Source organism: Sebastes fasciatus, chromosome 13, assembly GCF_043250625.1.
Source record: "Sebastes fasciatus isolate fSebFas1 chromosome 13, fSebFas1.pri, whole genome shotgun sequence".
Lineage (NCBI taxonomy): Eukaryota > Metazoa > Chordata > Actinopteri > Perciformes > Sebastidae > Sebastes > Sebastes fasciatus.
In genome coordinates, this window is record NC_133807.1 from 26,827,411 (window position 1) to 26,853,224 (window position 25,814).

General features: G+C 44.2%; 1 protein-coding gene across 7 annotated transcripts in view; it reads left to right on the forward strand.

Annotated features, from left to right (window-relative positions):
* The window catches only part of bahcc1a (BAH domain and coiled-coil containing 1a), a 104,018-nt gene that overhangs the window by 26,718 nt on the left and 51,486 nt on the right, over positions 1-25,814 (forward strand). For all 7 annotated transcript variants that reach the window (XM_074656579.1, XM_074656583.1, XM_074656578.1 and 4 more), the window contains exon 2: positions 1,928-2,273. In XM_074656579.1, coding sequence (XP_074512680.1) covers positions 2,102-2,273 — 172 coding nt within the window. In that variant the 5' untranslated portion in view covers positions 1,928-2,101. The remainder of the gene's footprint in view (positions 1-1,927; positions 2,274-25,814) is intronic.

The window sequence follows — 25,814 nt, forward strand, 5'->3', positions numbered from 1 at the left end:
GAAATGGCACATTGGAGCTCTGCAATGAAAGACCCGTGGGTGTTTGTGCACTATTGCGCGTAAAATGCATACGAATGTACATTTTTGGGAACATTTTTACAAAGCTGCAATATTTTTTAGTGGACATACAAGAGGTTGGTTGAATGCAACAGCATGGCGAGGCTTGGGGGAAGGTAATGGCTGACTGACTGAGAGGCACTTTCTCAGTATGGAGACAAAGGCAGTCCTGCTGACGGGCGGCCATTCACCTTGGATCTCTGCACACACAGAGCTCTGCTCTGCTCTGCTCACACCGAACACTCAGCTATATCATGCATGCAACAGCGAGGCTGCTTTTTGGAGCCACATGCATGCACACACATTATAGCACAGTGGATGAGATTTTTGTGCATTTTATTGTTGTTGATGTGGCACTGAATTGTAGCTTCAGTGCTGTAACTGGCTGCATGGGAAGATAATTGTGCTGAGGGTGAAATGGCATATATGATTATCTTACACATTGTATTTTTTATTTTTTTTTGGTAATTTAATTCATGGTAAAAAATTATGCTTTTATTTTGCTGCAACCCCATCGAGAAACCCTGTGAATATAAAACCACACATATACTGTATTGAGAAAATTCACTCATATGGATTTATTTCTTTATTTATTTTCCTCATTTTTGGAGCTACAAAATAAAGCTGCCTTCTGTTTTTTCCTGCTTTGTTTGTAATTATTACCAAGGGCTGGATGATTGTTATAAATACAAAAATATATTTTAACAGTAAAATTATTTTTAATTTATGCAATTTTTTTTCTCTCTCTCTCTCTCTCTCTCTCCCTCATCTCTCTCTATATATAATGCTATTTTTTTGTGTGGCATAGGCAGAGGATGTAGCCTGTAATGTATTTACAACTCCATTTGATTACCTGACCTGAAATAGGTCAAGGCAGATGAAGACAGTGAGAGTGCAGTTATTCACGTGCACACACGGGCACGCGCATACACACACACACACACACACACACACACACACACACACACACACACACACATAGAGAGAGAAAAAGAGAGTCTTTCAGGATCTGATGCATCTCTGTTATATGGAGCGATATTTTAATTCTAATCTTTGCTGATTTGTTTCTAAACTTTCTAAACTGACATCACCGCTTCCTTTTGTTGCAAATTGATCGATGCATGATACATATTTTTATTAAATTGCCAAATAAATTAGTTTATTTTGTATAGTTTGCAGATGGTGCAAAAAATAAAACAAATTTGATGGATTTATGCCACTTGATATATATGAGATCACCGTGGTGCAAAAAAAAAAATGTGAGAATAGTGTGAGGTGTGTAATGGAGGTTATATGGAGCCAGAAAAAAACCCGCCTGTATCAATCCGAGACAATAGGACGAGCAGCAGGAGAAGGCAGGCAGGCAGCGTTGTTCACCTTGAGATGTAGGCTTCCATCATTTTAACCCACCCACAACAGGACAGCACAACATCCTCTATTACAACTATATGAGGCTTTTTTTACATTGTTGCAGCAAAAAAAATGCTTATTTTTTTGGGGGGTGGAGAGAATGACAGCTCTTAATTGGATAAAATATAGTATGTGCATTATAGAATATATAGAAATGTGCTCGTTTTGCATGCGCACATGAAGTGCTCCTCTCCATATATGATGCATATTATAGGCCTATACATCCTATCACCGGCTGATCAATAGAGCTCAGTGCGCCTCTGGACGCCTCGCTGCTCGCTTCTATCTGCATGACTTCTGGTTATTTTGCATCAGTTTTTAGCTCGAAATTGGTGATTTCGGATAAATGCAAACGATATGACAGAAAGGTATCCAACGGAGCGTCACTAATGATGTGTTTTCTCTTCTATTTCACTGTTTTTTGTTGCATCGTGTGATTCTTTTCTTCCTTTTTTAACAGAAAAGATGATCTGGGGCTTCGTTTTTGGCTGCTGGGGAAGCCTGCGATCGACTGAATGCAACACATAGACCCCGAAGAAGAGGAAAGGATTATTATATGGGTTGCTATATATTTGATTTTCCCTGACCGTGCCCCCTATCCGGATTTCGGATTACTCGACCACATTCTTCGGGTATGGAAGGACGAGACTTCGCTGCTCCGGCGCACCTCCTCTCGGAGCGGGGCGCTCTGGTGCACCGAGCCGCCTCTCGGATCGCTCCCTCCGGCCACGGCTCTGTGCAGCACGGCGGTCACTTCACACCGGGGAAATACTACCCCTCGCACATACCGATGGCTCCACACTCAGGTTAGTGCAAAAAAAACAACACTCATGCACGTCTATATACTGAAATGCTTCCCCATCATCAACATTTATCTATTTTAAAGGTCCCATATTATAAAAAGGGAGATTTTCAGGTCTTTTACATTATATTATAAAGGAGGTTTTAAGTGCTATATAAATACTGTTAAACCATCAAAACACTCAATATACGGAGAAACACACACAGGTATTCCGAAATTGCATGTTTGAAACAAGCCGTTAGGATTTCTGTCCATTTGTGATGTCACAAATATACAATATTTAGACTATTACACGGTTTTAAACGTAAACATTCTAAATGTGTCCCAGTTTATTTCCTGTTGCAGTGTATGTTAATAACATCAGCTGACAGGAATTAAACATGGACCAGAATTGTTGTCTAGCAACGCAATTCCATTGTAATTCCATTGAAATGCGCTAAAACGGAGCGTTTCAGACAGAGGGTAAATACAGGTATATTCAAGCAGATAGTACGAGGAAAATAATGTATTTTTTGAACATTAAAGCATGTAAACATGTTCTAGTAGAAACACAAAATACAAGTATGAACCTGAAAATGAGCATGATATGGGACCTTTAAAGCTTCTTCTCATAATGTTGCACTGTAATAAGCCTATGCTGCGTTTGAGTGATGGCCTGCATGTGTGCTGCTGGAGCTGGAGAGCAGATTTTTTTTTTTTTTTACACAATGATTCAAGATTCAAGATGTTTATTGTCACGCCGGTTGTACAGGTACAAACGTGTGAAATACTTTTTGCTTGGAAGCTCCATTAAAATAATAAGTTATATTACATTTACATTACAATTACATTTACATTACAATTATAAAGAAGAAATACTTTGTACAAGGGCATATTAAGAATATATACACGCATATTAACAACATATATATTAAGAACATATGCAGTATATACAGTAAAAGATATATTTTTGTGTGAGAAGGTGTCATATGAATTATCTATTTAGAAGTCTGATGGCCTGGGGGAAAAAACTGTTCCTCAGTCTGCTGGTGAGAAGAGTAGACTGATGGGGGGTTTTAAATAGTGCTCAGGTGTGGCTGTTGACAGAGTTTCCCTATTCAAATAGCAGCTAATAAATCAGGTGGAATTTGATTTGGGTCGATCAGGAATTTTGATTAAAGCTGAATCAACATTTAAATATCTCAAAGGTAATAAAAGGCATTAAACAAATTTGATAAGTTAGGTAAATGCCAGGGTATTTAAAAAAAAAAAAAAATGGCATTTAAGATCTGCTTTAGTTTGGAAGTTTCACTGAACACAAAGTTTCGCCAGGTTCCACTGGCTCTGCAGGGCTGAATGTGGAATGAGATTTTTGTCACTTCACGTTAAATTGAGAAGTGTCACAGCAGTGCAAAAAAACCCCTGCAGGGCCATACCTAGAGCCATATAGCGAAGAAGCTGGGTGAACAGGTCTGCATGTTTTTACAGTGTAGTGGTTGCAAGAAGAAGAAGAAGAGCCATAGTAGAAAACCCTGCTTCTATATTGGGCTTCAAAGTGTTGGGGTGCAAATGTGTTCACAGTGCATGCATCAGGTTTAACAAGTGACTTGGGTGTCTCCTGCACCCAAATGTGCACCTTTACAAACGTTGGTGTCCAGATAGAACAGCCAGCATTTATAACAAGACAGCTGAACAGAATAATCTATAACAGCTGGTGTGTTTTTTTTTGGGTGTGGACACATGAACAACAACCCTTTCAAAATACAAAACCATGATCTTGAATTATGATCATTTTTGAGTATATTTAATGAACAGTCGTCCTAATTTTTGTAAAGAACAACAAAAGAAAATATATTTATCGCACAGCTTTGTAATGGACTACATCACACTGCTTTTTTTTTTATTTCCTCCACCCATGTAAAACAAAAGAGATTTAAATAAGTCACATCGGTGGCATATTGATTCCATCAAACAGTTACACTTCTGAAACAATTTGCTTTGAAAATATGTTAATGTGGCTTCTAAAAAAACAACACGTGTTTATGATGCAGCAGCTGAGGAATGGTGGGTCACTGTAAAAGCAAGGAATATTTATCCCTTTAAAGTTATTTTATGTAACGTATATCAGCTAAAATTATCAGTGTAGGTGGCTGTTGTAGGCGGTTAAATGCAGCATCAAAGCAACCTCTGACAATGGTTTGTTTTGTATGCTGCCTTGCATTTTATTTGTTTATTTATGTTTTTTTTTTTTATAATATCTTATTAAAGGGCTCTACTGTATAGGCTGATATTGTGGTTGAATAATCAAAGATATGTTTTCAAATTCATTGTGTTTATGAAGATTTCATTTGCAAAATCATGCTAAACACGAGGTATAATTAGTCATTCAGGAGAATTCATGGGCACCATTCATCTCTCACCATTCATGTTTGCTTTTGGCAGCACACACACTCTCACACACACACACACACACACTCTCTCTCTCTCACACACACACACACACACACACACACACACACATACTGCCTGCGTGCGTATGTTTTTTTTATTCTTATGGTTGTTGTGTTGAGAGCATGAAGGGTAATGCTGGCCACAGGGTACAGGTGCTCCCCCCCCCAAACCAGATTTCTTTTGTATTATTGCACGACGACCGACCCTCCAAATGTCATCACTGTTCAATGAGCAGCACAGGTGGTTTATTGTTCTCCAGCAGCGTCGTCATGGGCGTGACTGGAGACAAGTCTGTCTAATATCCCTCAAGATCTGAAAAAAATGACTTAATTCTTTACATTTCAGGTATTTTTTTATTGAATTAGAATAATTTGAGTTATATTATCTAAATCCCCTCTAGGCGCCTGTTAGAATTATTTTGTGATTGCGCTCCGCTGATGTGCAATCTTTGATTTATTATCTTAATAATGTTTGAAAATGTCAAGCATGTCATAATGCAGACATGAAGCATAATTCACAATTATTCATGGCATATGTTTTTTTAAGATTGATAAATTAAAATAAAGAAAAGCACACAATGCAAATTTACAATCCATGTGACACAAGACAATATATATATTTTTTTTATCTTTGTTTTATTATTTCTAGATTTAATATAATCAAAATCACGCTATTTGTTTTGCAATTTAATCATTTTCAACATTTAATCAGTTTTATGGCTGGGCCATATGGAGAAAAACAAACATCACAATATTTTTTACTAAGGGTGTAACGATACATGTCGATCGATATATCGATTCAATGATCAACGATCCAATATCATCAATGCAAAGTGAAAACATCAACATATATATCATCATCTTTAAGGTACACCTTTATTTTGAAATTCCCACTCTATATTTATTCTTTTTTATTAAAGAAAATAGATTGTTTTTCATTTAAATGTCTCTAAGAGCCCAGTAATAAAATTGTCAAATCATATTTTAGTGGCTTTTTGTCAGTTAATATAAATGTAACTGATTATGTTAAATGGGGATATTTTTTCCCCCCCTCAATATCGATATTGCGACGATATTGTAGGGTTGACTATTGATGCTTTCACGAAATATTTACACAGAGTTTTTGGATAAATAATCATTTATAATGTGGATATAATGACTAAGAGGGTAAAGGTAATAATAGAACAGTCTGGTAAGTTCAGAAAATTACCATACATTACTGCAATGCAGCCTTTAAAACCAGGAAAACACAACACTTATGCCATATTACGATATCCAAAAGACGATATCCAGTCTCATATCATGATATCAATATAATATTGATGTATTGCCCAGCCTTAGTCAGTTTACCCAGATGAATACAGGCCAGTCCCACTGTGTAAGAGCAGTCCAATGCTCGTATAGGTTGTCTGACCAAACTGCTCCCAGGCTGTTGTTGATCCTGACAGTGCAGGTCATTAGTGTCCCTTCAAGTGTCCCCGTATGCTAGTAACTTTAGCACAACTGAGCTTGTTGTTTGCTGAGTGCGTTGGATCCCCTTCAGTTTTTCCTCTGCTCTTTCCCCCCCTGGGGACTAACTTGCACACTGGTTCACATGAATACTTTACAAAGAGCATGAATATTTCAGCGTTGATGTAAAAATGCATTCAGAGGCAGGTTTGTGATGTGGCTCCTTGAAAGGGGCTCCTCTGACTTTGCAGAGGTATTTATTATTGTGAGCGCTCCCCTTCAACCTTCGCTGCTGAAAAGAGTGATGGCGGTTGCAACACCCTCCTCGCCGGGTTCCAGAATTTCAACATGTTTTTGTGGAGGAAATCTCTCTAGCGTGCACGCTGGTGAGTTTGGTTGCAATCAGGCAACAACAGACACGCTCCCTACCTTCTTGCCCAGTGAAGCATGTTAACTTTGAACCGGTAGAGATTCTGTCAGTGTGCATTTGCCTCCGTCCATCTTCACCTACTACAAGCCAGTCATTTGTAATGCATGTCAGGTGGTCGATTTGTGTTCTGGGAATGTGACATTGGAGCAACTCCTCTTTTTGTGTGCTCGCTGATACGGCGAGACAAAGACCTGTAAACTCATCTTACCCAGTCCGTTTACAAGGACTTTGAAATAGTAATTTTATCTCCTGCTGGCTCCGACGCAGACTTGGAGACGGTCTTGACTTGGCTGTGAGGCTGGGATTCAGATGTTGGATAGTGTCAAAAGCAGGAGACACAGTGGAGCTGTCTTTACTGCTGGCATTTATGGCCGGGGGGCTCATCTTTCAGCCATATTGTTCTGATCAGTGTGCTCTGGCTGAGGTGTGGCTGTGTGAAAGCGGCAGGGGTTCGGAGGCTGTCCATGGCTGAGCTCTGCTCTAAACACCCTATGTAATCAAAGGTCATATTTGTGTCATCCCGCTCGCTCGGCCTCCCCTTCCTTTGCATCTCCCCTGTCTTCCTTTTCCTCTCTCTCCTCCCCTCCATTTCTCAGGCTCCTTTCTTTCCAGCAGGAAGACCCTTGTGTCTGGGAAGCGGTGGTCTTCCTGCCACCTCTGTTTCAGCCACCCTCCCCTGCCCCGGGCCATTGTTGCAGACCCCAGCTTTGTGTGTGTTTTACGGCTGCTGTTAAAGATAAAAAACAGTCCCTTCCACCCCCTTTTATTGTTTTCTGGTAGGATGTCCCTGTCATTCCCTTGGTTTTTATGTCCTAGCTGGATATCCGAGAAGCTTCCCCCTTCAAAGGTTAGCTATGCTGTCTGCCTTCTCCCATTTTTATTTTTTTTCCAAAGGGGAATAAATAACTTTACTGAGACTTTTATTGAACGTCTCATTGCTGGAATATCCCATGGGTCTGTGGTTGTTGAGAAGACGCTTCAAAGACAAACACAGGTGTTTGGTGGAGTTAGCGAGGGGCTGGTTACAACCGGGGTCTTTAAAAGAATAAACCTCAGTGAGTGGGTTGTTTCTGGGAATGGAGGCTTCATCTTGGCCTTGTAGCTCTTGTGTTGTGAACACTCACAGTTCGTACCCTGCTTCCCTTTGGCTTTACTTACCCCCCCTCCCCCACTCAACTCCCATCCTTGTTAACCCCAGACAAGAGTGGTGGCTGGAGTGTGTTGCGTGCTCAGCGTAATTATTTAGCAGCACAGCCCCACTGAAAGCCAGTGGCTGTTCTTTCTCTCTGAATCTAACAATTTTGACACCGAGTACCGATCTGATACCAGTGTTTAATTAATACGCTGTATGCCTCACTGTGTGGAAGTGACTGGGATCTTTCTTTTATGTGTGAGGCAACATTAGGCCTGACTTTAACATCGCTTTCTCAACTTTGTAAAACAAAATGTAACAAATAAATACATAGATATACATTTACTGAATTATTTATTATTAAAATAATCAATTGTGCAGCAGCAACTTGGTAAAAAATCTTCAAATTTAACAAATTACAATTCAAGTGTAAACTGTTTTAATGCAGCAACAAATTGGTCAAAACTTAAACAGGAATTCAAATTCCAGTATATAGTGTATAAACATAGAACTGAATTGAATAGATCGGCTCCATTGTCACCGATACCTGATCCAGCTATTTGAGTCACTGTCAGCCCGATATCTGATCTGGTATCAGTGCATCCCTAATAGATAATACGGGTGGGGGAAAAAATCAATCCAGCATGGTATTGCGATATTTTGCGTGGCAATATTGTGTCGATAGATGGATGTCAAGTATTGATCTTTTATTGTATAAACTATTAACCTCTTAACACTATTTACCGCTATTCTGTCTTTCTGAGGTTTTAGCGGGCTCAGTCTTAAGGGTAGAGTGAAGATACTGGTATCATATGAAACTAGAAAATCTAAAGAATCCATTGGTAGCCTATGTTGGGGTCCCTTGACCTCTGACCTCAAGATATGTGAATGAAAACTCTGAGATGAACAGAGTGGAAACTGTATCTTATTACATAAAACAGATGTTGAAAAAAATGCATAATTTGCTGTTGAAAAAAGGTAATAAAACGCAATATATCACAATATGTTTTATCGCAATACTCAGCATATTGCAAAATGTTTACAATCGCAATAAGATTGTATCATGACATAAGTATTGTGGTAATAGATAGATAGAGTGAGTACTTTATTAATCCCAGCGGGAAGTTGTACCGTTACAGCAGCTTAGCAAAAAAAGACAAAGATAATATGCAAAAAAACCAATACAATACTTAGCAATATACAAAACATATCAAAAATAGCTTAAATAATGAGAGGATTTTACTGTTCACATATATATGTACATGTACATGTGTGTGCACGGTGGACATTTTGGGGATTTGGTGAGAGAAATTCAAGATGTGAGCCTCACCTGAGTGAAAAGAAAACCCATGTTAAATATTACATTAAAAGGCTATTTGTAGCCGGGAGCCACTGTGGTGGAAGTACAGTGACAGAACGTGGGTCTTCGGCCAAGTTCCATTTGACTCGGGCCTCGCGCGCTCCCTCCCTCTCTCTCGCTCGCTCTCGCTCTCTCTTTTGGAGTGAGAAGCTTGGCCTGTTGTCAGGCTCGTTTGTGGATTGTTGTGAGATGACACGGTTCAGACGCGGTGTCACAGGAGTCCCCCTGAATGGTGGAGGTGTTGCTTGGCATCCTACACCTGGCTGAAATAGCACCTTGCCCAGTGCCGCCGCCATCTGTCACCTTCCCCTGACGCTCCCACTGGAAGCCCACATGACTTGCGAGGGCAGTCAATTGCTCTGAAAGGGTAAGTCCCTTACATATTTTCAAATACCTTTTGGTTACACGGGTAGAATACGCTCGCCATGTTTCGAATGGATTCGGGCATCGGTAAACCCACTAACATCTGGCTTTTGTCTTCAGTGGGAAAGGTTCCAATCGGCATTCATTGCCGGGACAAATGACATTGCAGTAGTCACGGGTATTTATAGGCTCCAGCTCTTATCGACAGTTATGGAAACATGACAACCAGGTGGATACGCTAATATGCGCCCCTTTTCAGGTGCGATGCTATGTGACGCGCCTTGAAGTGAATATATGATAAATAAAATCCTCAGGGATTTGGACGATTATTAGAATTTAGTAACTTACAAAACTAACCATTGATATGTGGTGAGACGATACATCGATCTGGATCGATGTTAGGGATGTGATGTTCTGAGACTCCTTAGGGAGCAGACGCTTTCACTGTCGGTTTGTAGAGTCCGTCGTCTGACTATGTATCGATAACACGCCGCTGATACACCAAAATTAACTAAATGGGTTTTATTTCTGTTAAAAAAAAGTGACGGTGAGGGCAGTGGGCACGTAATCGGTGTGTGCCCGACCACCGCGTAACACCGCTAACACGGACTACCGGGGCAAGCCTAATCGATGTATCATATTCAATGATCAAAGATGCAAAGTGAAAACATCAATACATATCTTCATTTTTAAGACACGCCTTTATTTTGAAATTCTCACGTCTGTGACACCAATTTCAGTCCAAGACCACCTCCTTCCTACAGAGCCCAGCAATAAAAACGTCAATTCATTGTTTAGTTGCTTTTTGTGAGTTGATATAATTGTAACTGATTGTGTTAAATGGGGATATGATATCGTCTCATATCGATCGCAGGTCCCTGAAGTGAATCGACTCAAAATCAAATCTTGGCAGACTTTGTAACATCAGCAAATATTGTATCATTTTCTAAAGACTCAATATAATATCGTCTTGTGATGAAAGTTGTGATTTACACCCCTATTAATATGCTCTCCTCAAAGCCACCAGTCCCATTGACACAAACAGTCATTTTACCTCGCTGATCGTCGTAAAACACTTAATTCAAACTCCACTAAAACAAAATGAAACTCATAACCTCATCGTCTTTCCACTGTCCCAACAATCACCAACTCTGGTTTGGGAGTTTGAAAGACAGACTGAATAAGTAACTGATTATAAAAAGAAGTAACCACCGTAACATGTTCAGTGTTTACTTATAGGCCATCCACAGAGAACGCGGTTTGCGCTGCGAAAGTTCATTCAGTTTGCTTGGTGCAGCTAAAGGCCGTTGTTGCACTGTGAAAACCATTGAAAATGGTCTTCAGAGCACAGTGGTGCTGTTTGTCTATGTGAAAGGCCCGTAACACTGCTTCTGGTGTCAGCCGGCGCACCAGTACAACGGCACGGCATACTCACAATAGAAAAGGAGTCTATTACCTATTTTTAGGTTTAAAAAACCTGCATATATGCGTTCATTTTGGTGGGTAAACATTAAAACTCTGCAATGTTTTGTCACTATTAGATCATCATACCAGGCGTCCAATAACCAGTCATCAAAAAATAAGTAACAGCGTCTGGAATTCATTACAGTGAAGTAACTTAAGTGACAGATTTGACATCAGATTAGTGATTTAATCGTTTATTTTCCTTGCATTTTTTTGCTCATCAGCAAAACTGTTCACAGAAAATGAAGGCTTAGGTTGAGTGGGGATGGGGTGGGGGGGGAAGCAGGGGTCTGGCTCTGCAAGAGGAATTTGGCGAGTGAGTGGCCATGCTGCCTCAGAGACGGGCTCTTCAAACAGGCCGCCACTCACACTACACCGTGTGGCACGGTGCCACGGAGCCCTCGCCTCCAGCACGGGGCGTGCACACAGGACAAACACAAAGGAGACCCACGGGTGAGAGTGACGGGCAGGGTAATACCTTCCTGTATCGGATTTCAGGGCATTGGATTTCAAAACCTTCCCGTCTATTTTTACACTCAACACGAGGAAGTGAGAAGTTGCATTAAGAATCCAACGAGGCTTTTGCTCACTTCCCATGACGAACACACACGCACACACACACAAAACTTAGAAAAAAAGAAAATAGCTGGACTGAAAATGTATTGTTGCAAGATTGAATGGACTGATACATTCGCCCAGAGTCAACCGCTGCTGTTTTGTTTGTGATTTGGATCTCTTTTTCTCTTTCTTTCTTTCTGTCTCTCTCTCCCCCCTCGTCCTCCCTCACTCTCCCAGTATCAGGCTGCCTCCCATCAGGCAGCCCCGGGCCCACCTCAGCGCACGGCCGTATTGCATGTGACAGCTGTTCGACATTATTAACGGCTCAAGCAGAAAATCCAGATTATTTGTTTTTTAATTTCAATTTTATTATTGTAATCGTTCAGTGAGAAGAACAAAAAAGGGCCGTTGCCCTATTGTTGTTGGCAGATTTGTGGTCAGTGACCAATACTGTACGAGCGTGTGTGTGTGTGTGTGAGTGTGTGTGTGTGTGTGTGTGTGTGTGTGTGTGTGTGTGGTGTTGTTTGGGTGGGTGGGTGTTTTTCTTTCCGTGTGTGTGTTCTCCAGACACCCCCCACTAGAGCCGAGGCACCCTGTGGTTGGCTGTGAGGCCCAGACAGGTGCATTGTTAACCCTCTAACGTCTGAGTCTGTCCCTTCTGGATCTGGCGCTAATAGTGCTCCCGGCAGGATTTCATGCTCGTGATGCAGCTTGTTGTGTAGCGGTCCCACTTTTCTGATGGTGCACTCCTTCTCTGAAAATCACATTTCTCTTCATCTGTCAGACACCAGTTTAGCGTACAGGGTGCCTGTCAGCGCTGCCAGATGTACGATAATTATCGTATTTGTACAATGAATTTGCGCTCTGTACAATCTATGATCAATAATGCCAAAAGTGCCCTAATGTACGATAATTTGACCATTTTTTGTTGCTAAAAATTACTAGTTGGTTTAGTCTGCGCTGTCTCATTGAATTCATTTCCTGATGAATCCTACATCTGTTTTTTACTAGAGTTGTTCCGATACCAAAATTTGTGATCGGGTACCGGCAAGTACGCCAGTCATATCATAGTTGAGGTCTAGGCTACTTTATGCAAATCATGGGTGTCCGACGTGACTCGCCGCTTCTGGAAACTTTGTCGATCCAAAATAAAGACAGTTTCAGCAACTGCATGGCTTCTTTTTCGCATTAAATGTTTTCAGAAACACATTTAGGTGAAATAAGAGAATAAAGTTTCCAAACGAGCTGCCATGTTGGTTCCAGTTTAAAAGCTGGGAGCAGCAGCCCACGAGGGAAAGCGTTCGTCCAATCAGGTGCCTTGTGTCCAATGCTGGGGAGCGAGGCGATTCCTCGCGATAAATAACACCCCTGTAGACACGTACCGTAAGTGCTCCAAACCTCTCCTTCAATCGTCCAAAAGCACATTCAACCACCATTCGGCCTCGACATGCTTTGGCCTCCTGTGACTGTAACATTTTTCAAATGTAGAGTAGTAATTAGTCCGAGCAGTGCTAACAAAAACTTAAAAAAGCCGGTAGTCCGCCAACTTTGTTATTGTTTCTGGCGCATGCTCAGTACGCAAAGCAACAATGGGCATGCGCAAAATGAGGAGAGGATGTTATCGTTTCCCAAAAGTTTTTTGTGACCCAAAACTCCGTTTGCGTGTGGACGAGAAGCCAAAACGTAGAGGAAAATATCAGTTTTTAAATATATCCGTATACGTGTAGACAGCGCCTAAGTCCAAATCTCTGTACAAAAGAACAGGCGGAAGTTTTTGATGTAACATGCTGTATATATTTACTGTAGATATATATATAATGTATGGGAATCATTTTTGAAAGGGAAACAATTTGCAGTTGTTCCTTTGCAGCGCTTCCTTTTTGTTCCCTTTTATGTCATATTTTCTGTATATTAGGTTCCCCATTTCAAACAGCCGACTATGATCCATACGTGTCGATGGTATGTGTTGGAGGGGCGGATAAAACTCAAATAATGGCTCACGATTGTCATTGGGGAAAACAGCGGGGCGTTGGTGATGCACAGTACCAAACAATGAGGTGTGCCGCTAAATATATGCAGAGAATTTGCCATTAAATATACATGCAGCATGCCTTCTCAAGGATGTGTCAGCCCTTTTGTGGAAAAAAACAAAGATTAGCATCAGGAATTCCATTTTAATAAGTCTCTTGGGACCATCCAACCAGCTGCCTGGTCCTCAATCCAAAGGGAACTTGTTGCTCTCTCTCTTCCTCTGTCTTTTGCATGGATTTCCTGTGCTCCTTCTGACATTGATTAGTACAAAAAAAATCCCGCTTTCTCTCTCCACCTTTTCTGTTTGTCAAATCACTTGGTTTACAGCACAATTTCTTGCTTATGTACATGTTTTGTCTTTGATGATCCATGTCCATACCCTGCTGCTCCTACCTGCAGTTCTCTTTTTACAATTTTTAAAGTGGATCCACCTCATTTTGCAGTTTTAGTTTTTGTCCCCTCTGCCTGGTGTGACCACTAGGCTACACTGCCTCCTCTTCTCTGATACAGTACGTGTCCTGAGGATCTGGGGCAAATGACTGGCTCCTCAGCAACAGATGTGTGTTTGTCTGCTGCTGCTGCTGCATGCATTAGCTGTCTCTGCTTGCCATGCACGCCCGGCCACTGACCTACCCTCTGGTGGGGGGAGGGGACCGAGAGAGAGAGCGAGAGAGCAACAGCGAGACTAGATGCACACTGTCACATGCTGTCATACACTTACTGGTGCATTGCAAGCAGACGTACACACACACACACACACACACACACACATGCACAAACGCTGGCACACACTCACGCAGCTTGCTTCCCAGGAGGCCGTGGGGCCAGTGGGACAGAGCAAGCTTGAGAGTCTGCTTCGTCTGTTTACATCTAATTATAGAAACAGGACTATTTCTGCAACCGCTGCTCCAGCTTTTTTATATTCTTACGAGAGAGAGAGAGAGAGAGAGAAGTGAGAGCGAGGGAAAAAAAACAAAGCTTTGACAGCCTTTTCTCACAATGGTGAACGGTTATCTCATCCCCTCAGCGCTGCTACAGTCTGCAGGCTCTCGGTACAGTACAACAGGAGGCAGAGGAGGAGGAGGAGGAGGAGGAGGGAGGGCGCCTTGTATCATATTCTCTCATCCTCATGTAACATGAATGTGCAAATTTACGAGAAGCGAGCAAAGGCAAACAAGGCGATGTGTTTTCCCCCCATTAGCCTCGCTGATGCGTACGGTTCACAATAAGGAAAAAAGAGAATCATTTCTTCAACCCCTCGCCCCCGCGGGCTCTCGCTTCAACCCGGCGGAAAGCGCTGTCCATCACGCCAGTCAAAACAAAAGGAAGAAAGAGTGTACGTTGAGGATTAGCGTTGTATAAAATGTATCTAGTATTAAAGAGACAGGGCCAGTGCGGTAGTTAATCCTCCAGCTTGGTGGCTGATATCCAGCTGAGTGGCTGTTGTTAGCCAGGGGGGCCTGGAGGAGCGTCGGGGGGGGGGGACTGTCAGCCCTGTCGGCCCGCCCGGGGGTTGCCAGGTGAGAGCCGGAGCAAGGCAGGGTTGGGCCTGTGTGGGGTCAGACAGGTTGCAGTCTCTTGCAGGTGCGTTCATAAAGAGCCCCCGAGGCCAAATGCACCGCCCGCTGGATGCAACCTGAGCCAGGTGCTCCCCATCCCCCACCCAAATAACCACTACATAATGGAAAAATGTGTGCTTGCATACATACACCACCACCACCACCACCCAATCCACCCTATTTTATTCCGAGACATGGCAGGTAAATTAATTGGCCGTGAGTATGTAACGTATACGGCGAGATAAAGGTGCGCTGTCTGGCCGAGGCGTAGCGTAACGGCCGTAATGATGGCTCCATTGTGTTGATGTTGAGGGGGGGGTAGTTAGCGGCACAGCCAGCGGGGCCCTCGCTGGAGGGCTGGATAGTCTCTGATTAATAGTGGGGAATGCTTTGAAGTGACACCCAAGTGCACCGGCTCACAGGCTAATAGCAATACCATCAGTATTAGGGAGCGCTCCCTCTTCCTCAGTATTCATTAGCTAACGTTTTCCACCGCCGCTATCTGGCCGCCCCTCCCCTCTCACGCCGCCCGCCTCATCTACACACAGGAGCTCTCAGGGTTTTTTATTTTTGCAATTGTTTCATGATTTCACTGTCATTTCTCTCTGTCATGTTTGGTAGAATGGGAGATTTTTTTATTTTTTCCTGGAAGGCGGCGGCGGCGGCAGAGAGGAGGTCTTTAGACACAGAGCTCCACCGCATACGTGAACCAAAGAGTAAAAAAGCAAAGAGACAAAAGTCCGGTGTTTTTTGACAACAGCCACTGCCGCCGTTTTTAACTGCTTATTATATTTATTAGAGCTGACCCGAATGCTTCTGATCTTCGACCATTGCCATGGTAATCGACCTCCAAATCAGTATTCGAATGCTTCGTTTTTTGTTGTTTTATATAAGTGTGTAATAATAATGTATAGAATATGAAAATAGAATAGATATAATTTAGTTTTACTTTTGTACGGCACTTTTTAGGCGGATGTTTTACTGGCGTCCGGCATGGATGTATTAAGAGAACTTGATGCAGCATTGGAGGCGGGGCCCCGTTCATTCCTATGAAAGTTGCTCAGTGGCGCATGAAGCCAAAATGGCTCGACTTCCGAGTGGAAAAGTACCCGGATCTTCCAGCGATCTTTCGCATCCATTGGGCCCATTGAGCAGGCGCAGCATAGCATCCGCTGAGCCACGGGGTCAAAGCCGTCACGGTGTCGTCACGGCTTTCTAACTTCGCCTCCCAGGCCTCGGTCTGGGGCTCATTCACATGAACGGAGGAAGGGAAATAACTCTGGATTCAGCTATTAGTGCCTTTTAGAACCTAATGATTTAAATAAAGGCTGTTAAAGTGTTCGTACTGGGAAGTTCATTCACCTCAAAACAAATTATCCACTGAATTACAGACGTCTCTTTCCCAATGTGAGTCTATGGGAAAAAGTATTTTTGGGCCCAATGGCATCACAGACGGACACAGAAGTTGTAGTACCGTCGTTTGGCCACTACGAAAATTGGCATCAACAAACAGCGCTCTTCCCAGGGGGCTTGGCGTCCGGTAGTCACTTTCAGTCCAAAATGGCGGAAGTGTAGCTTTGCTGCTGGGCGCTGATGTTGCAATGGAACGAAGAATTGAGTTTCACTTCTTGGCAATATACTTATCTTTTGGTGAACGGTGGCGCGGCCTAAAGAGTCGTTTGTGGGATTGATGTGGCACAAGTGGGACATGGCCGGGGACTATTCCCAGGATCCATTTTGATCTCCCGTACTGACAGACGAGCTACAGCTGTGTTTGTGTGTGTGTATGTGTGTGTATGTGTGTGTGTGTGTGTGTGTGTGTGTGTGTGTGTGTGTGTGTGTGTGTGTGTATTTAGGAAGCCGAGGCGGTGGAGGCAGGGATGGGTCTGTCAGCTGTTGGAGTAAAGTAAACTATTAGCGGTGGGAGAAGGCAGTGTTTCCAGCGAAGAATTAGAACCACTTCTAATTGCAGTGAGGTCGGGCTATGATTACATGCTGGCTAATGCACTGACAGACCTCTCACTTGGCTGGCTCTCCGAACGCCGCCGAAATGGCTGAATGCCTTTTGGTTATACAGCGTAATGGGAGGGTGTGTGTGGACGCACGTGTGTGTGTGTGTGTTTGTGTTTGTGTGGGTGGCTGCCTGTGTGTATGTGTGATTAAACTTGCTTTTAAAGAGTGGTTTCCTGTGCTTTCTGCATGTTTTTGTGAGCATTTTGCTCGTGTGTGTGTTTTCCGTGTGATAACTGCTTGTTTTTTGAGTGCCTGTCGTTATTTGTAGCGGAGGCAACTTTTTTTCCTTTCCCAAATCAAAACTCAGCTGGCGCAACTGTCTCTGAGCAGTACAGAAGAAGTGTGTTTTTTTGTGTACGTGTGTATGTGTGTGTGTATGCCCACGGGAAAGAGCAATCAAAGGAGCTGTGTGGTGGAGAGATTGTATAAAAGGAGCGAGAGAGGAAACAGAGTGGCAGGCAGCTGAGAGGGCAGCATGTGGGGGTGGACGGGGGGCTGATGCAGGTGCCTAATTCTACCTCAGCCCTGGGCGTTTTCTACTCCATCCATCGCTCTCTCTCCTCCACTTCTGCATGGCTTCTGTTGCAGGGGGGGGGATGCAGTAAATCCACCTGCTTCAATTACAACGCTGATTAGCCGATATATCTGTGACAGTAATCAGACTAACAACACACACACAGATGGATTTATACGGCATTATACTGTAAATCTGTTGCATAAGTAATCAGGTACGAATTTTAAGAAGCTGTGTTCATTTTTCACCTCATGATTTTAATTACTCTTTTTTTTTTTTTGCCCGTGGAACAGCTTGTTCTCAGGCGTGCCGACGCCCCCGTTTGAGGCGGTTTTACTGTGTTTTGTTTTTTTTCCGGCGAGTGCTGTAAATCGCATCGCATTCCCAGCATATGGGATGACAGTTACGGGAGTGTGTCTGTTTCTTCATCAGGCCCTTGTTAACTCTCTCTTTTTTTTAACTAGACAGAAGGAATACAGACATCACTGGGGGTCAAGAGGTCAGCGAGAGAACTTTGAACACAGTATAGCAGGAATTTTGTTGTGCGCATCTCTGCTGATTGCTTCCTGGGTTAGTCATGGGTCACAGCAGGGCTAAAGGGGATTTCACGAGAGACCTACACGAGGAGTTTTCATGCTTTCGGAGGTCAGCAGCAGAGCACGGTTGCTAAGGGATCATAAATGGACTCGGTTGTGCACATGTGGATTCGTGTGCGGTTGTTAGGGAACAAAGCGGGACATGTGTTCGGTTTATTTTGATGATGTGGAAGGTCTGCAGCTTCCCGGCTAATGTGTGACAGACCAGTGAAGTATGAGGAGAGAAGTGGTCATCCTTGGTAACGGGGCATTACCAGACCCGGAGTCGTCTGAACACATGGAAACCGGATGGATCAATACCACCGGCATGGTGGTGGAGGTGGAGTAAAGTATGCAGCCGTGTGGGAAGGAGAGGATGGTCAGGCTTACTGGAACATGTGATGCTGCAGATGTCTGTTATTCTAGAGAAGGCTATGAGGTCCGCAACGTATTAACGCGTTTTTTTTATGTGTGTGTGTGTGTAAATGTGTGTATCACCATTTGACAGATCTCCTTTCAGAAAGTGGAGCTGCTTTGAGGATCAATACTGACACACTGTCTGCACACAACACACACACACACACACACACACACACACACACACACTTTTTACGCTCACTGTCTCATCTGTCAGTCGACAGTTTTTTCCCGCTCCGTGGCTTCTCTTTCCAGCCAAGCAGATGGTGAACATTCAAGTATGAAAGCAGATCCTAAGTCCTTTTTGGATCTCCATCAATTCGCCGGTCTCTGGGACCCGTCCTGCACGGGGCTCAAGTTTCTCAGCACCGACTAGAGCCCTCTCCGGTCTCCAACCAGGGCGTAGTCGCCGCCGCCTTTACCTCCCTCCACAGCACACATATGTCCAGTGCTTTTTTAATCAGTTCAGCAACGCTCCACATTCATTTTGAATGGTGCTGAACAAGGCAGTTGCTCCTTTTGCTCCCCACCAACTCAGCAGACACCTCCAAACCCAGCGAGGCGCCTCTGCTCTTCCACATCCTCGCCCAGTGTGTGGCACCCTACTGTGTGCATATAGCTCTGAAGAGCTCATTTCCCTCGTCTCCCTTCGTCTGTCTGTACCTGCAGCAGCAGCAGCACCTCCACCCAGTGTGTGTTTTTATGTGACAGAATAAGCAGGATTTATTTCAGCACGCGTGCTAGGACCCCTTTAACAGGCCTGGTTTGAAGGCGTGCCACTTTGAAAACGCCCGCACCGCTCCTCCTAACTGTAAGTGATTTTTACGAGACGTGTTTCTGTGCCAGTCAAGGCAGGCCGCTGCGCCACAACCAGATTGGTGGATGCCACTGCAGCACACACCATCTGGGAGACGGTGCGTGTGATTATGCACATATGTTTGTGTAGGTGTGTGTGTGTGCGTGCATGTAAAGGCAGAGGGGGCGGTTAGCGCTGGCTGTGAAAGGGGAAAAAAAAAGTTTTTGAGGGAGGCCTCATACTGCCCCTGCCCGCGTCTACTGATTTATGAGCTTGTGAAGGAAATCTCCCATTTGTCACTTTTCATCTCTTCTCTCCACGTCATCCTTTTTTTTTTTTCTCTCTTTCACTCTCTCTCAGCTTTTCCCCCAAATCTTCCCAACATCTGAGAGGAAGGAGAAGAGAAAAGGAAAGCAGCCAGGAGGGGCTGCTTTCTTTCTTTCCGTATCTGGTTAAAACCATGTTGGGGAGGGGACAAACGGCTTGTCTTAGTGGATATGTTTTAGTAAATATTCATAGGTGTTGACATGCCAGCGTAATGTATTTTGTTTGCGGTAAGGATGCGTGTCATTAGGCAGGGTATACTTTCTGCCTGTAAATAATTCAAAGCACTTGTTATGGTGCTGTTCCTGCTGCACTGTGGTTTGAGCGTTATTGTAGGCAAAAAAAAACACTGGGTCTTGTGTGCGATGCTGTGTGTGTGTGCGATGCTGTGTGGGTGTGTGTGTGGAGAACATTTGTGGCCACAGGGACACACAGGTTAGCCGGTACATTACCGCACTGGGGTCACCGTTGGGTCAACTGCAGTCTGGAGCCTTAGTGTGTGTGTGTGTGTGTGTGTGTGTGTGCACTCATTGTGTGTTAGTGTGCACCTTACTCACTCAGGTGATGGCTATAAATCTGCTTCACCCTTTCCTGGCTTGTTGGTTGTCCATGGGGGGGAGGGTATTCAAAGCGAGGGAGGTACGACGGAGTATTAGGGCCACATTGAGGAATAATAAATTAATGTGAGATTTTGAGAATAAAGTCATAATATAACAAGAATTAAGTCATAAGTTTACAAGAAAAAAGTTGTAATATTATGAGAATAAAGTCATAATATTATAAAGTAGTACTTTTAAGTATTATTTTAAAGGGGAAATAGAGCAGCTTATGAAGTTATACTTTAGTTTCAGGTTTTTCAAATAACAAAATACTTAATCTCTTTCCAGGATCTTGAAAATATTGTGCAAGAAACTGTGTTTATTCCAAGGAAAGAACCACACGGACCTGCTGGGAAAACTGACTCTTCTGTGGAAATGACTGTTTTTCTCGTAAAGTTATGACTTTATTCTCGTAATATTACAACTTTTTTTTCTGGTAAACTCATGACTTTATTCTCCTTAAATTACAACTTTTTTCTCGTAATATTATGACTTTATCCTCGAAATCTCAGATTTTTTCCCCCCTCAATGTGGCCCTAATACTCTGTCGTAGGGAGGAGAGAGGGTAAAGGGTTAGAGGGGAAGAGAGATAAATGAGGGAGGGGGCTTAATGAGCCCTGGCTCACATGATTATGGCACAGGCTGATAGAAATCAGGATCTTTCTCAAAGAAGTCAATTAACCCCCTCCCCCTCTGCCATAATTATGCATGGATTGCTCCACTGGCTCTTTACTGATAGCTCAGCTCAATATGCAGACTCATGCTGCCTGCGTCTACCAGGGCTTTGTGTGTGTGTGTGTGTGTGTGTGTGTGTGTGTGTGTGTGTGTATTGTGAGAAGCATTCGTCAACCTTTTTTTTTCTTCTTCTGGCAGTCTGCTGCTTTAAACTTTTTTTCAAAGCCATTAGTTATCCCCAACCCCCCTCATCTTTCTTCTCACCTGACAAGCCAGTACCACGGTAAGCCAGGAGGGGGCTCCACCCCCGGGAGGCCTCTCGGTCATTAGTGCATTAGAGGCTATAGATGATGGCTGCGGTCAGAGTAAATAAGCGGCGTTGTAGAATGTCAACAGGACCAGGCGGCTCCTTCACAGCGCCCACTGTTGACATAACTGCTCTCTTATCTGAGGAGTGCAAAGCCCGGCCCCACAATAGAGCACTGTGCCAGAACAAATACAGTAAGGAGATAGAAACCACACGCTGGCCGTGAGGGAATGTGTCGTGTCGCATGGCGCTACCAGTCAAAGCTGCTGCAGATGCCGGCATCGAATGTGGCACAAAACGATGCATGACTGATAAAGCGGAGCCGTGCAGCAGAGGTGTAACGAAGTTGCGGTCCCTGGTTTGTGCTACCAGACCGCCTGGTGTTCATGTGAGCTCATGAAAATAATGGGGTGTTTTAGGATCTGGGTAATCTGGGTGAAGGACCTGGACTCTGCTCTCGCGCTGCTCAACCTGGCACAGAGTGAAGGCCAGCCTGACAGTCAGGAGCATTCATGCCAACCTTGAGACCTCAAAAATAGGGGATTTCAAAAGCAAAGCCAAAGATCTGGGGCTCCTCGTGCATTCTGGTGACTTTTAAAGAATGAAAACTGCAAAGTAATTATAATTATACAGTACACTGCAACAGCAGTTTTATGGTAAATGCTTTTAATTTTAATTTTAATTCTCAAGAATGAATGCAGAGTAATTGGCCTCTCTTGAGTAGGCCTATTTCTCTCTCCTTCTCTCACTGACCAGCCCAGTCACAAAGCAGTTTGTGAAATTGTCACAAAATTGAACGTATTGATTCATGTACATAGACACAAATTTAAATTTTTTTTGTAATGGTCAGCACGGAATCAATTCATTTGTAATTGTGAACTGGGCAGTATAAAGAGCAATGATAAAACGCAGGACTTTCGCCCAGGAGACTGGTGTTCTTACCGCGTTTGAAACCAGAAGTCAACGTTGATTTATTTGCTACGTAACTTCCGTTCTTAAGTTACAGCACTTTCAGAGTTATTCTAATCCAAAACCACGATCTTTTCCTAAACCTAACTAAGTAGTTTTGTTGCCTAAGCCTAACCAAGTCGATCTATTGCTAAACCTAACTAAGTAGTTTTATTTTGAAAAGACTGGAGCGGAAATTGAGACGTGTATTGTTGAAAGTCGTGCTGAGCGTCACAAAAAAGAAGGGAAATTCGTGTCTATGTAAACAAATCAAATATATAACATTTTGTGACTATTTCACAAACTACCGTGAGACTTTGTTGAACTCGCTGAAAGTCCTTTCAGACACAAAGCGACAACGGCACCACTGCGCTCTGAAACGCATTATATCCAATGGCTTGTGCCACGCCACGATGGCTTTAGCTGCATCGAGCAAAGCACGACTTTGGGTGCAGCGAACACTGTTACGATATTGTGTGCTGAACCCAAAACCACATGAGGTGTCGCTGTATTGTCGTCCGGGAGGAAACAGTAGAGCTTATACACGCTGTACAGCGCCAGAAACAGGTTGAGATAATGAAAAGGAAATACAAGTGTGAACGTTTGTCATAAATCGGGAGAAATACAGGAGAATTGTGACCCCGGGAGGAAACCGGGAGAGGGCAATGAAAAAGTTCTCCGGGAAAATCGTGAGGGTTGGCAAGTATGGTCATGAGGCGAGCTCCGTCGTCAGGTTTAAGTGAACAAGCAGTTTGTGGAAGTTGCGGCTGCGGCTATCACTCGTGTGTCAAGCTGAGCAGAGAAAGAGGGTACAGAGAGAGAGAACGATGGCGGCGGTTTGCTTTTCAACCCCTTGTTTAAGCACCTGTGTCACATTTGCTATTTTTCTGTGTCAAAACATTTCAGTAGGCCCTCTTCCCCTCATTGCCTCACATCACCCTAATAACTCTTCTTTATTCTCCCTCCGCCTCCCCCCTTCCTCTCCATTATGGCCTTTTGCGAGGTCTACGCTGCAGCTTGGCTCACACCGGCGTTGTGATAACCTGCTGAAAGCTGTTGCTCTCCCGTGGATATGAGGACACCCAGCTGAGGTTTCTCCCTGCGCTACCTCTCACTCGTGCTTCCTCCCTTTATAACTCCGCGACCACGACTCGCTGTCATTCCCTCCACAGAAATCATTTCGCTGGTCGGGCCCCGCCACATAGCTTGAGGCTTTCTGGCCCCAACGCGTAGGCGCTGACATGTTTTATGGCCGGCAGAGCTAAGCGTATATTAAAGAAAAATAAGAAAAGCCAACATGTGCACTCATAGGCACACTGTTCAAAGTGGGTTTAATGGTTACTCTGGGATGTAGGGTTTTTATTTGAGGCCCCAAACACTGCCAGTAGTACTATTGAGCAGTTGGAAAATATATGATTTTAATTTCCATCCTGTTAACATTCATATATATATATATATATATATATATATATATATATATATATATAGTGGTATTTCTGTGTGCCTTTTCAGTGTATCTGTGTGTGTGTGTGTTTGAGGATGTGCTATGGCAAACAAAACGAGCAGCTGCAGCACATCTGTTAACTTCGATCAGATGCTGCAAGCCTCCTGTAACCCCGCAAGGCCTCCCTCCTCCTCCTCCTCCTCTTTCTGAATACGATAAATACAGAGCGAGGTGGGGATGACACGTGACCGTCCGGCCCGCCCACCTGTCCGGCGGACTAGATGTGATCACGGCAATGGAGATAGACGACTGCGATGGTCGCTGCTGTGCAGCCAACCAACCAACCAGACAGACAGACAGGCCATGAGCAGTTGATCAAGATGATATCCCTCCCCTCCGTCTCCCGGGTTTGACCTTGGATTGCGCCTTTCCTGCTCCTAGCTGTTAAAGCCTACATCAAGCTAACCAGCTGGAGAAGGGAGAGGAGAGGCTTTTTTTTTTTTTTTTATGGCCGCCCTGCTCTATGTTACACTTCATCTGCTCATGTTCGGGGTGAGGATGACCTTCTCTCCTCCGTACAAATTGCAGGAAATGCTCCTAATTTTTACTCATCTCTGCTCAAGTGTGTTGCTGCAGATGTTGAGCAGGCCCCGGCATTCCACGGATGACCAGTGTCAGCGGTCGGGAGAGACATACCTCATCTTTAAAGTTTGTCAGATGCGTTTCGTAAAAGAATTTACTGTGTGATTTGGCCGACCTTGTAAGTGTAGGCTGCTCCAGTGGGGAAAGGAGGTGGTTATCTGTATGGAGCATTGTCCTTCCGGCTAAGAAGCTTTGCAACAACAGAAGTCAAGGAGACGCTGGTGTATTATACAGTGTGTTCTTTACAAGGTAATACTGTATATATCGTTTGGCCTTGGCTGCCCAGGTGCCTCCCCCTCCCCTTGTCTGTAGGTTATCAGAACAAAAAATGCTTGCATTTGTCTTGGCCAACGCGACAAGAATTAAACATTTCTCCTTTGTTCCCCTTGTGAACCAGCAGCAAATTATATTCAGGGCTGCAGAAAGACCTTGGGCCGGCTGTTGCGGCGGCGGCTCTCGGCTCCGTTATCTGCGCTGTTCTGTCTCCGCGCCCCTGACAGGCAACATCAGACGGAGAGAAGCCAGAGCAGGGAGCTGCCTTCTGTTTCTCTCACACACATCACTCCGGGACTTTATCATATTACAGGCCGATCCAGGAGAGCTCAAGAGGACGGCAGCAAAAGCAGTGTCTCAAACCAGGCCCCCTCGTGTCCAACACTGCTCTCCGTGACCTAAAGGAGGCGCCGGGCCACAGATGGACGAGGGAGGGAGAGAGGATGGGAGGACGGGACATTCCGACGAGCCCCGGTTGCCAGTTGAATGCCGGGACGCTGATTTATGGGCGGTTCTGATGGAGGGAGGGGGTGAACCTGTGACTCCCCATAAAACAAGACGTTCATTACCCTCCCAGGCCTCGGGAAAACTGATGGACGAACAAGAGCGGAGAAACAGAGCGCGAGTGTGGGACGAGGGAGTGGGAGGGAAAGCGTTTTTTAAAAACCCCCCAAAAAATGAAGAGAAAGTGTTTTCCATTTTGAAGCACGCGGGATGACGGCAACCGAGGGAAAGAGAGCGAGGTGATGAGGGAGGACAGAAATATGGAGCTGAGCAGCAGGGGGAAGGAGGGAGAGTGATGGAGGGATGATGGAGAGGGTGTGAGGACGGAAAGGGAAAACCGAGAAGGGGAGTGAGTGATGGGGCTCGAAGGAGCAAAGGGAGAAGAGGGGGATGAAAGTGAAAAAAGGGAAGACAGCAGGCAAAATCTGCCCCAATGAGTGGAGCTGCTTGCAGATTTATGTGGTGTTGTGGGTATCATTATACATCAACCAGAGGAGATGGGGAGACTCGAGCAATGTGACGCCTCTGGGGTTGTGTGTGTGTTTATCTGTGTATGTACTGCACCGCACTTTTATTCTCCATCCTCGCGCTGCTCACGTCTCCTCCAAAGCAAACTGACTTCTGAGTTTCGACAGAACACACTCGCCTGTGGTGAGGTAACATCCACCCACATCCACGCTCCACTTTTCCGAAGCCTATCTATCTAGCGCCGCTGGTTGAGAGAGGAGAGCTCTAGACC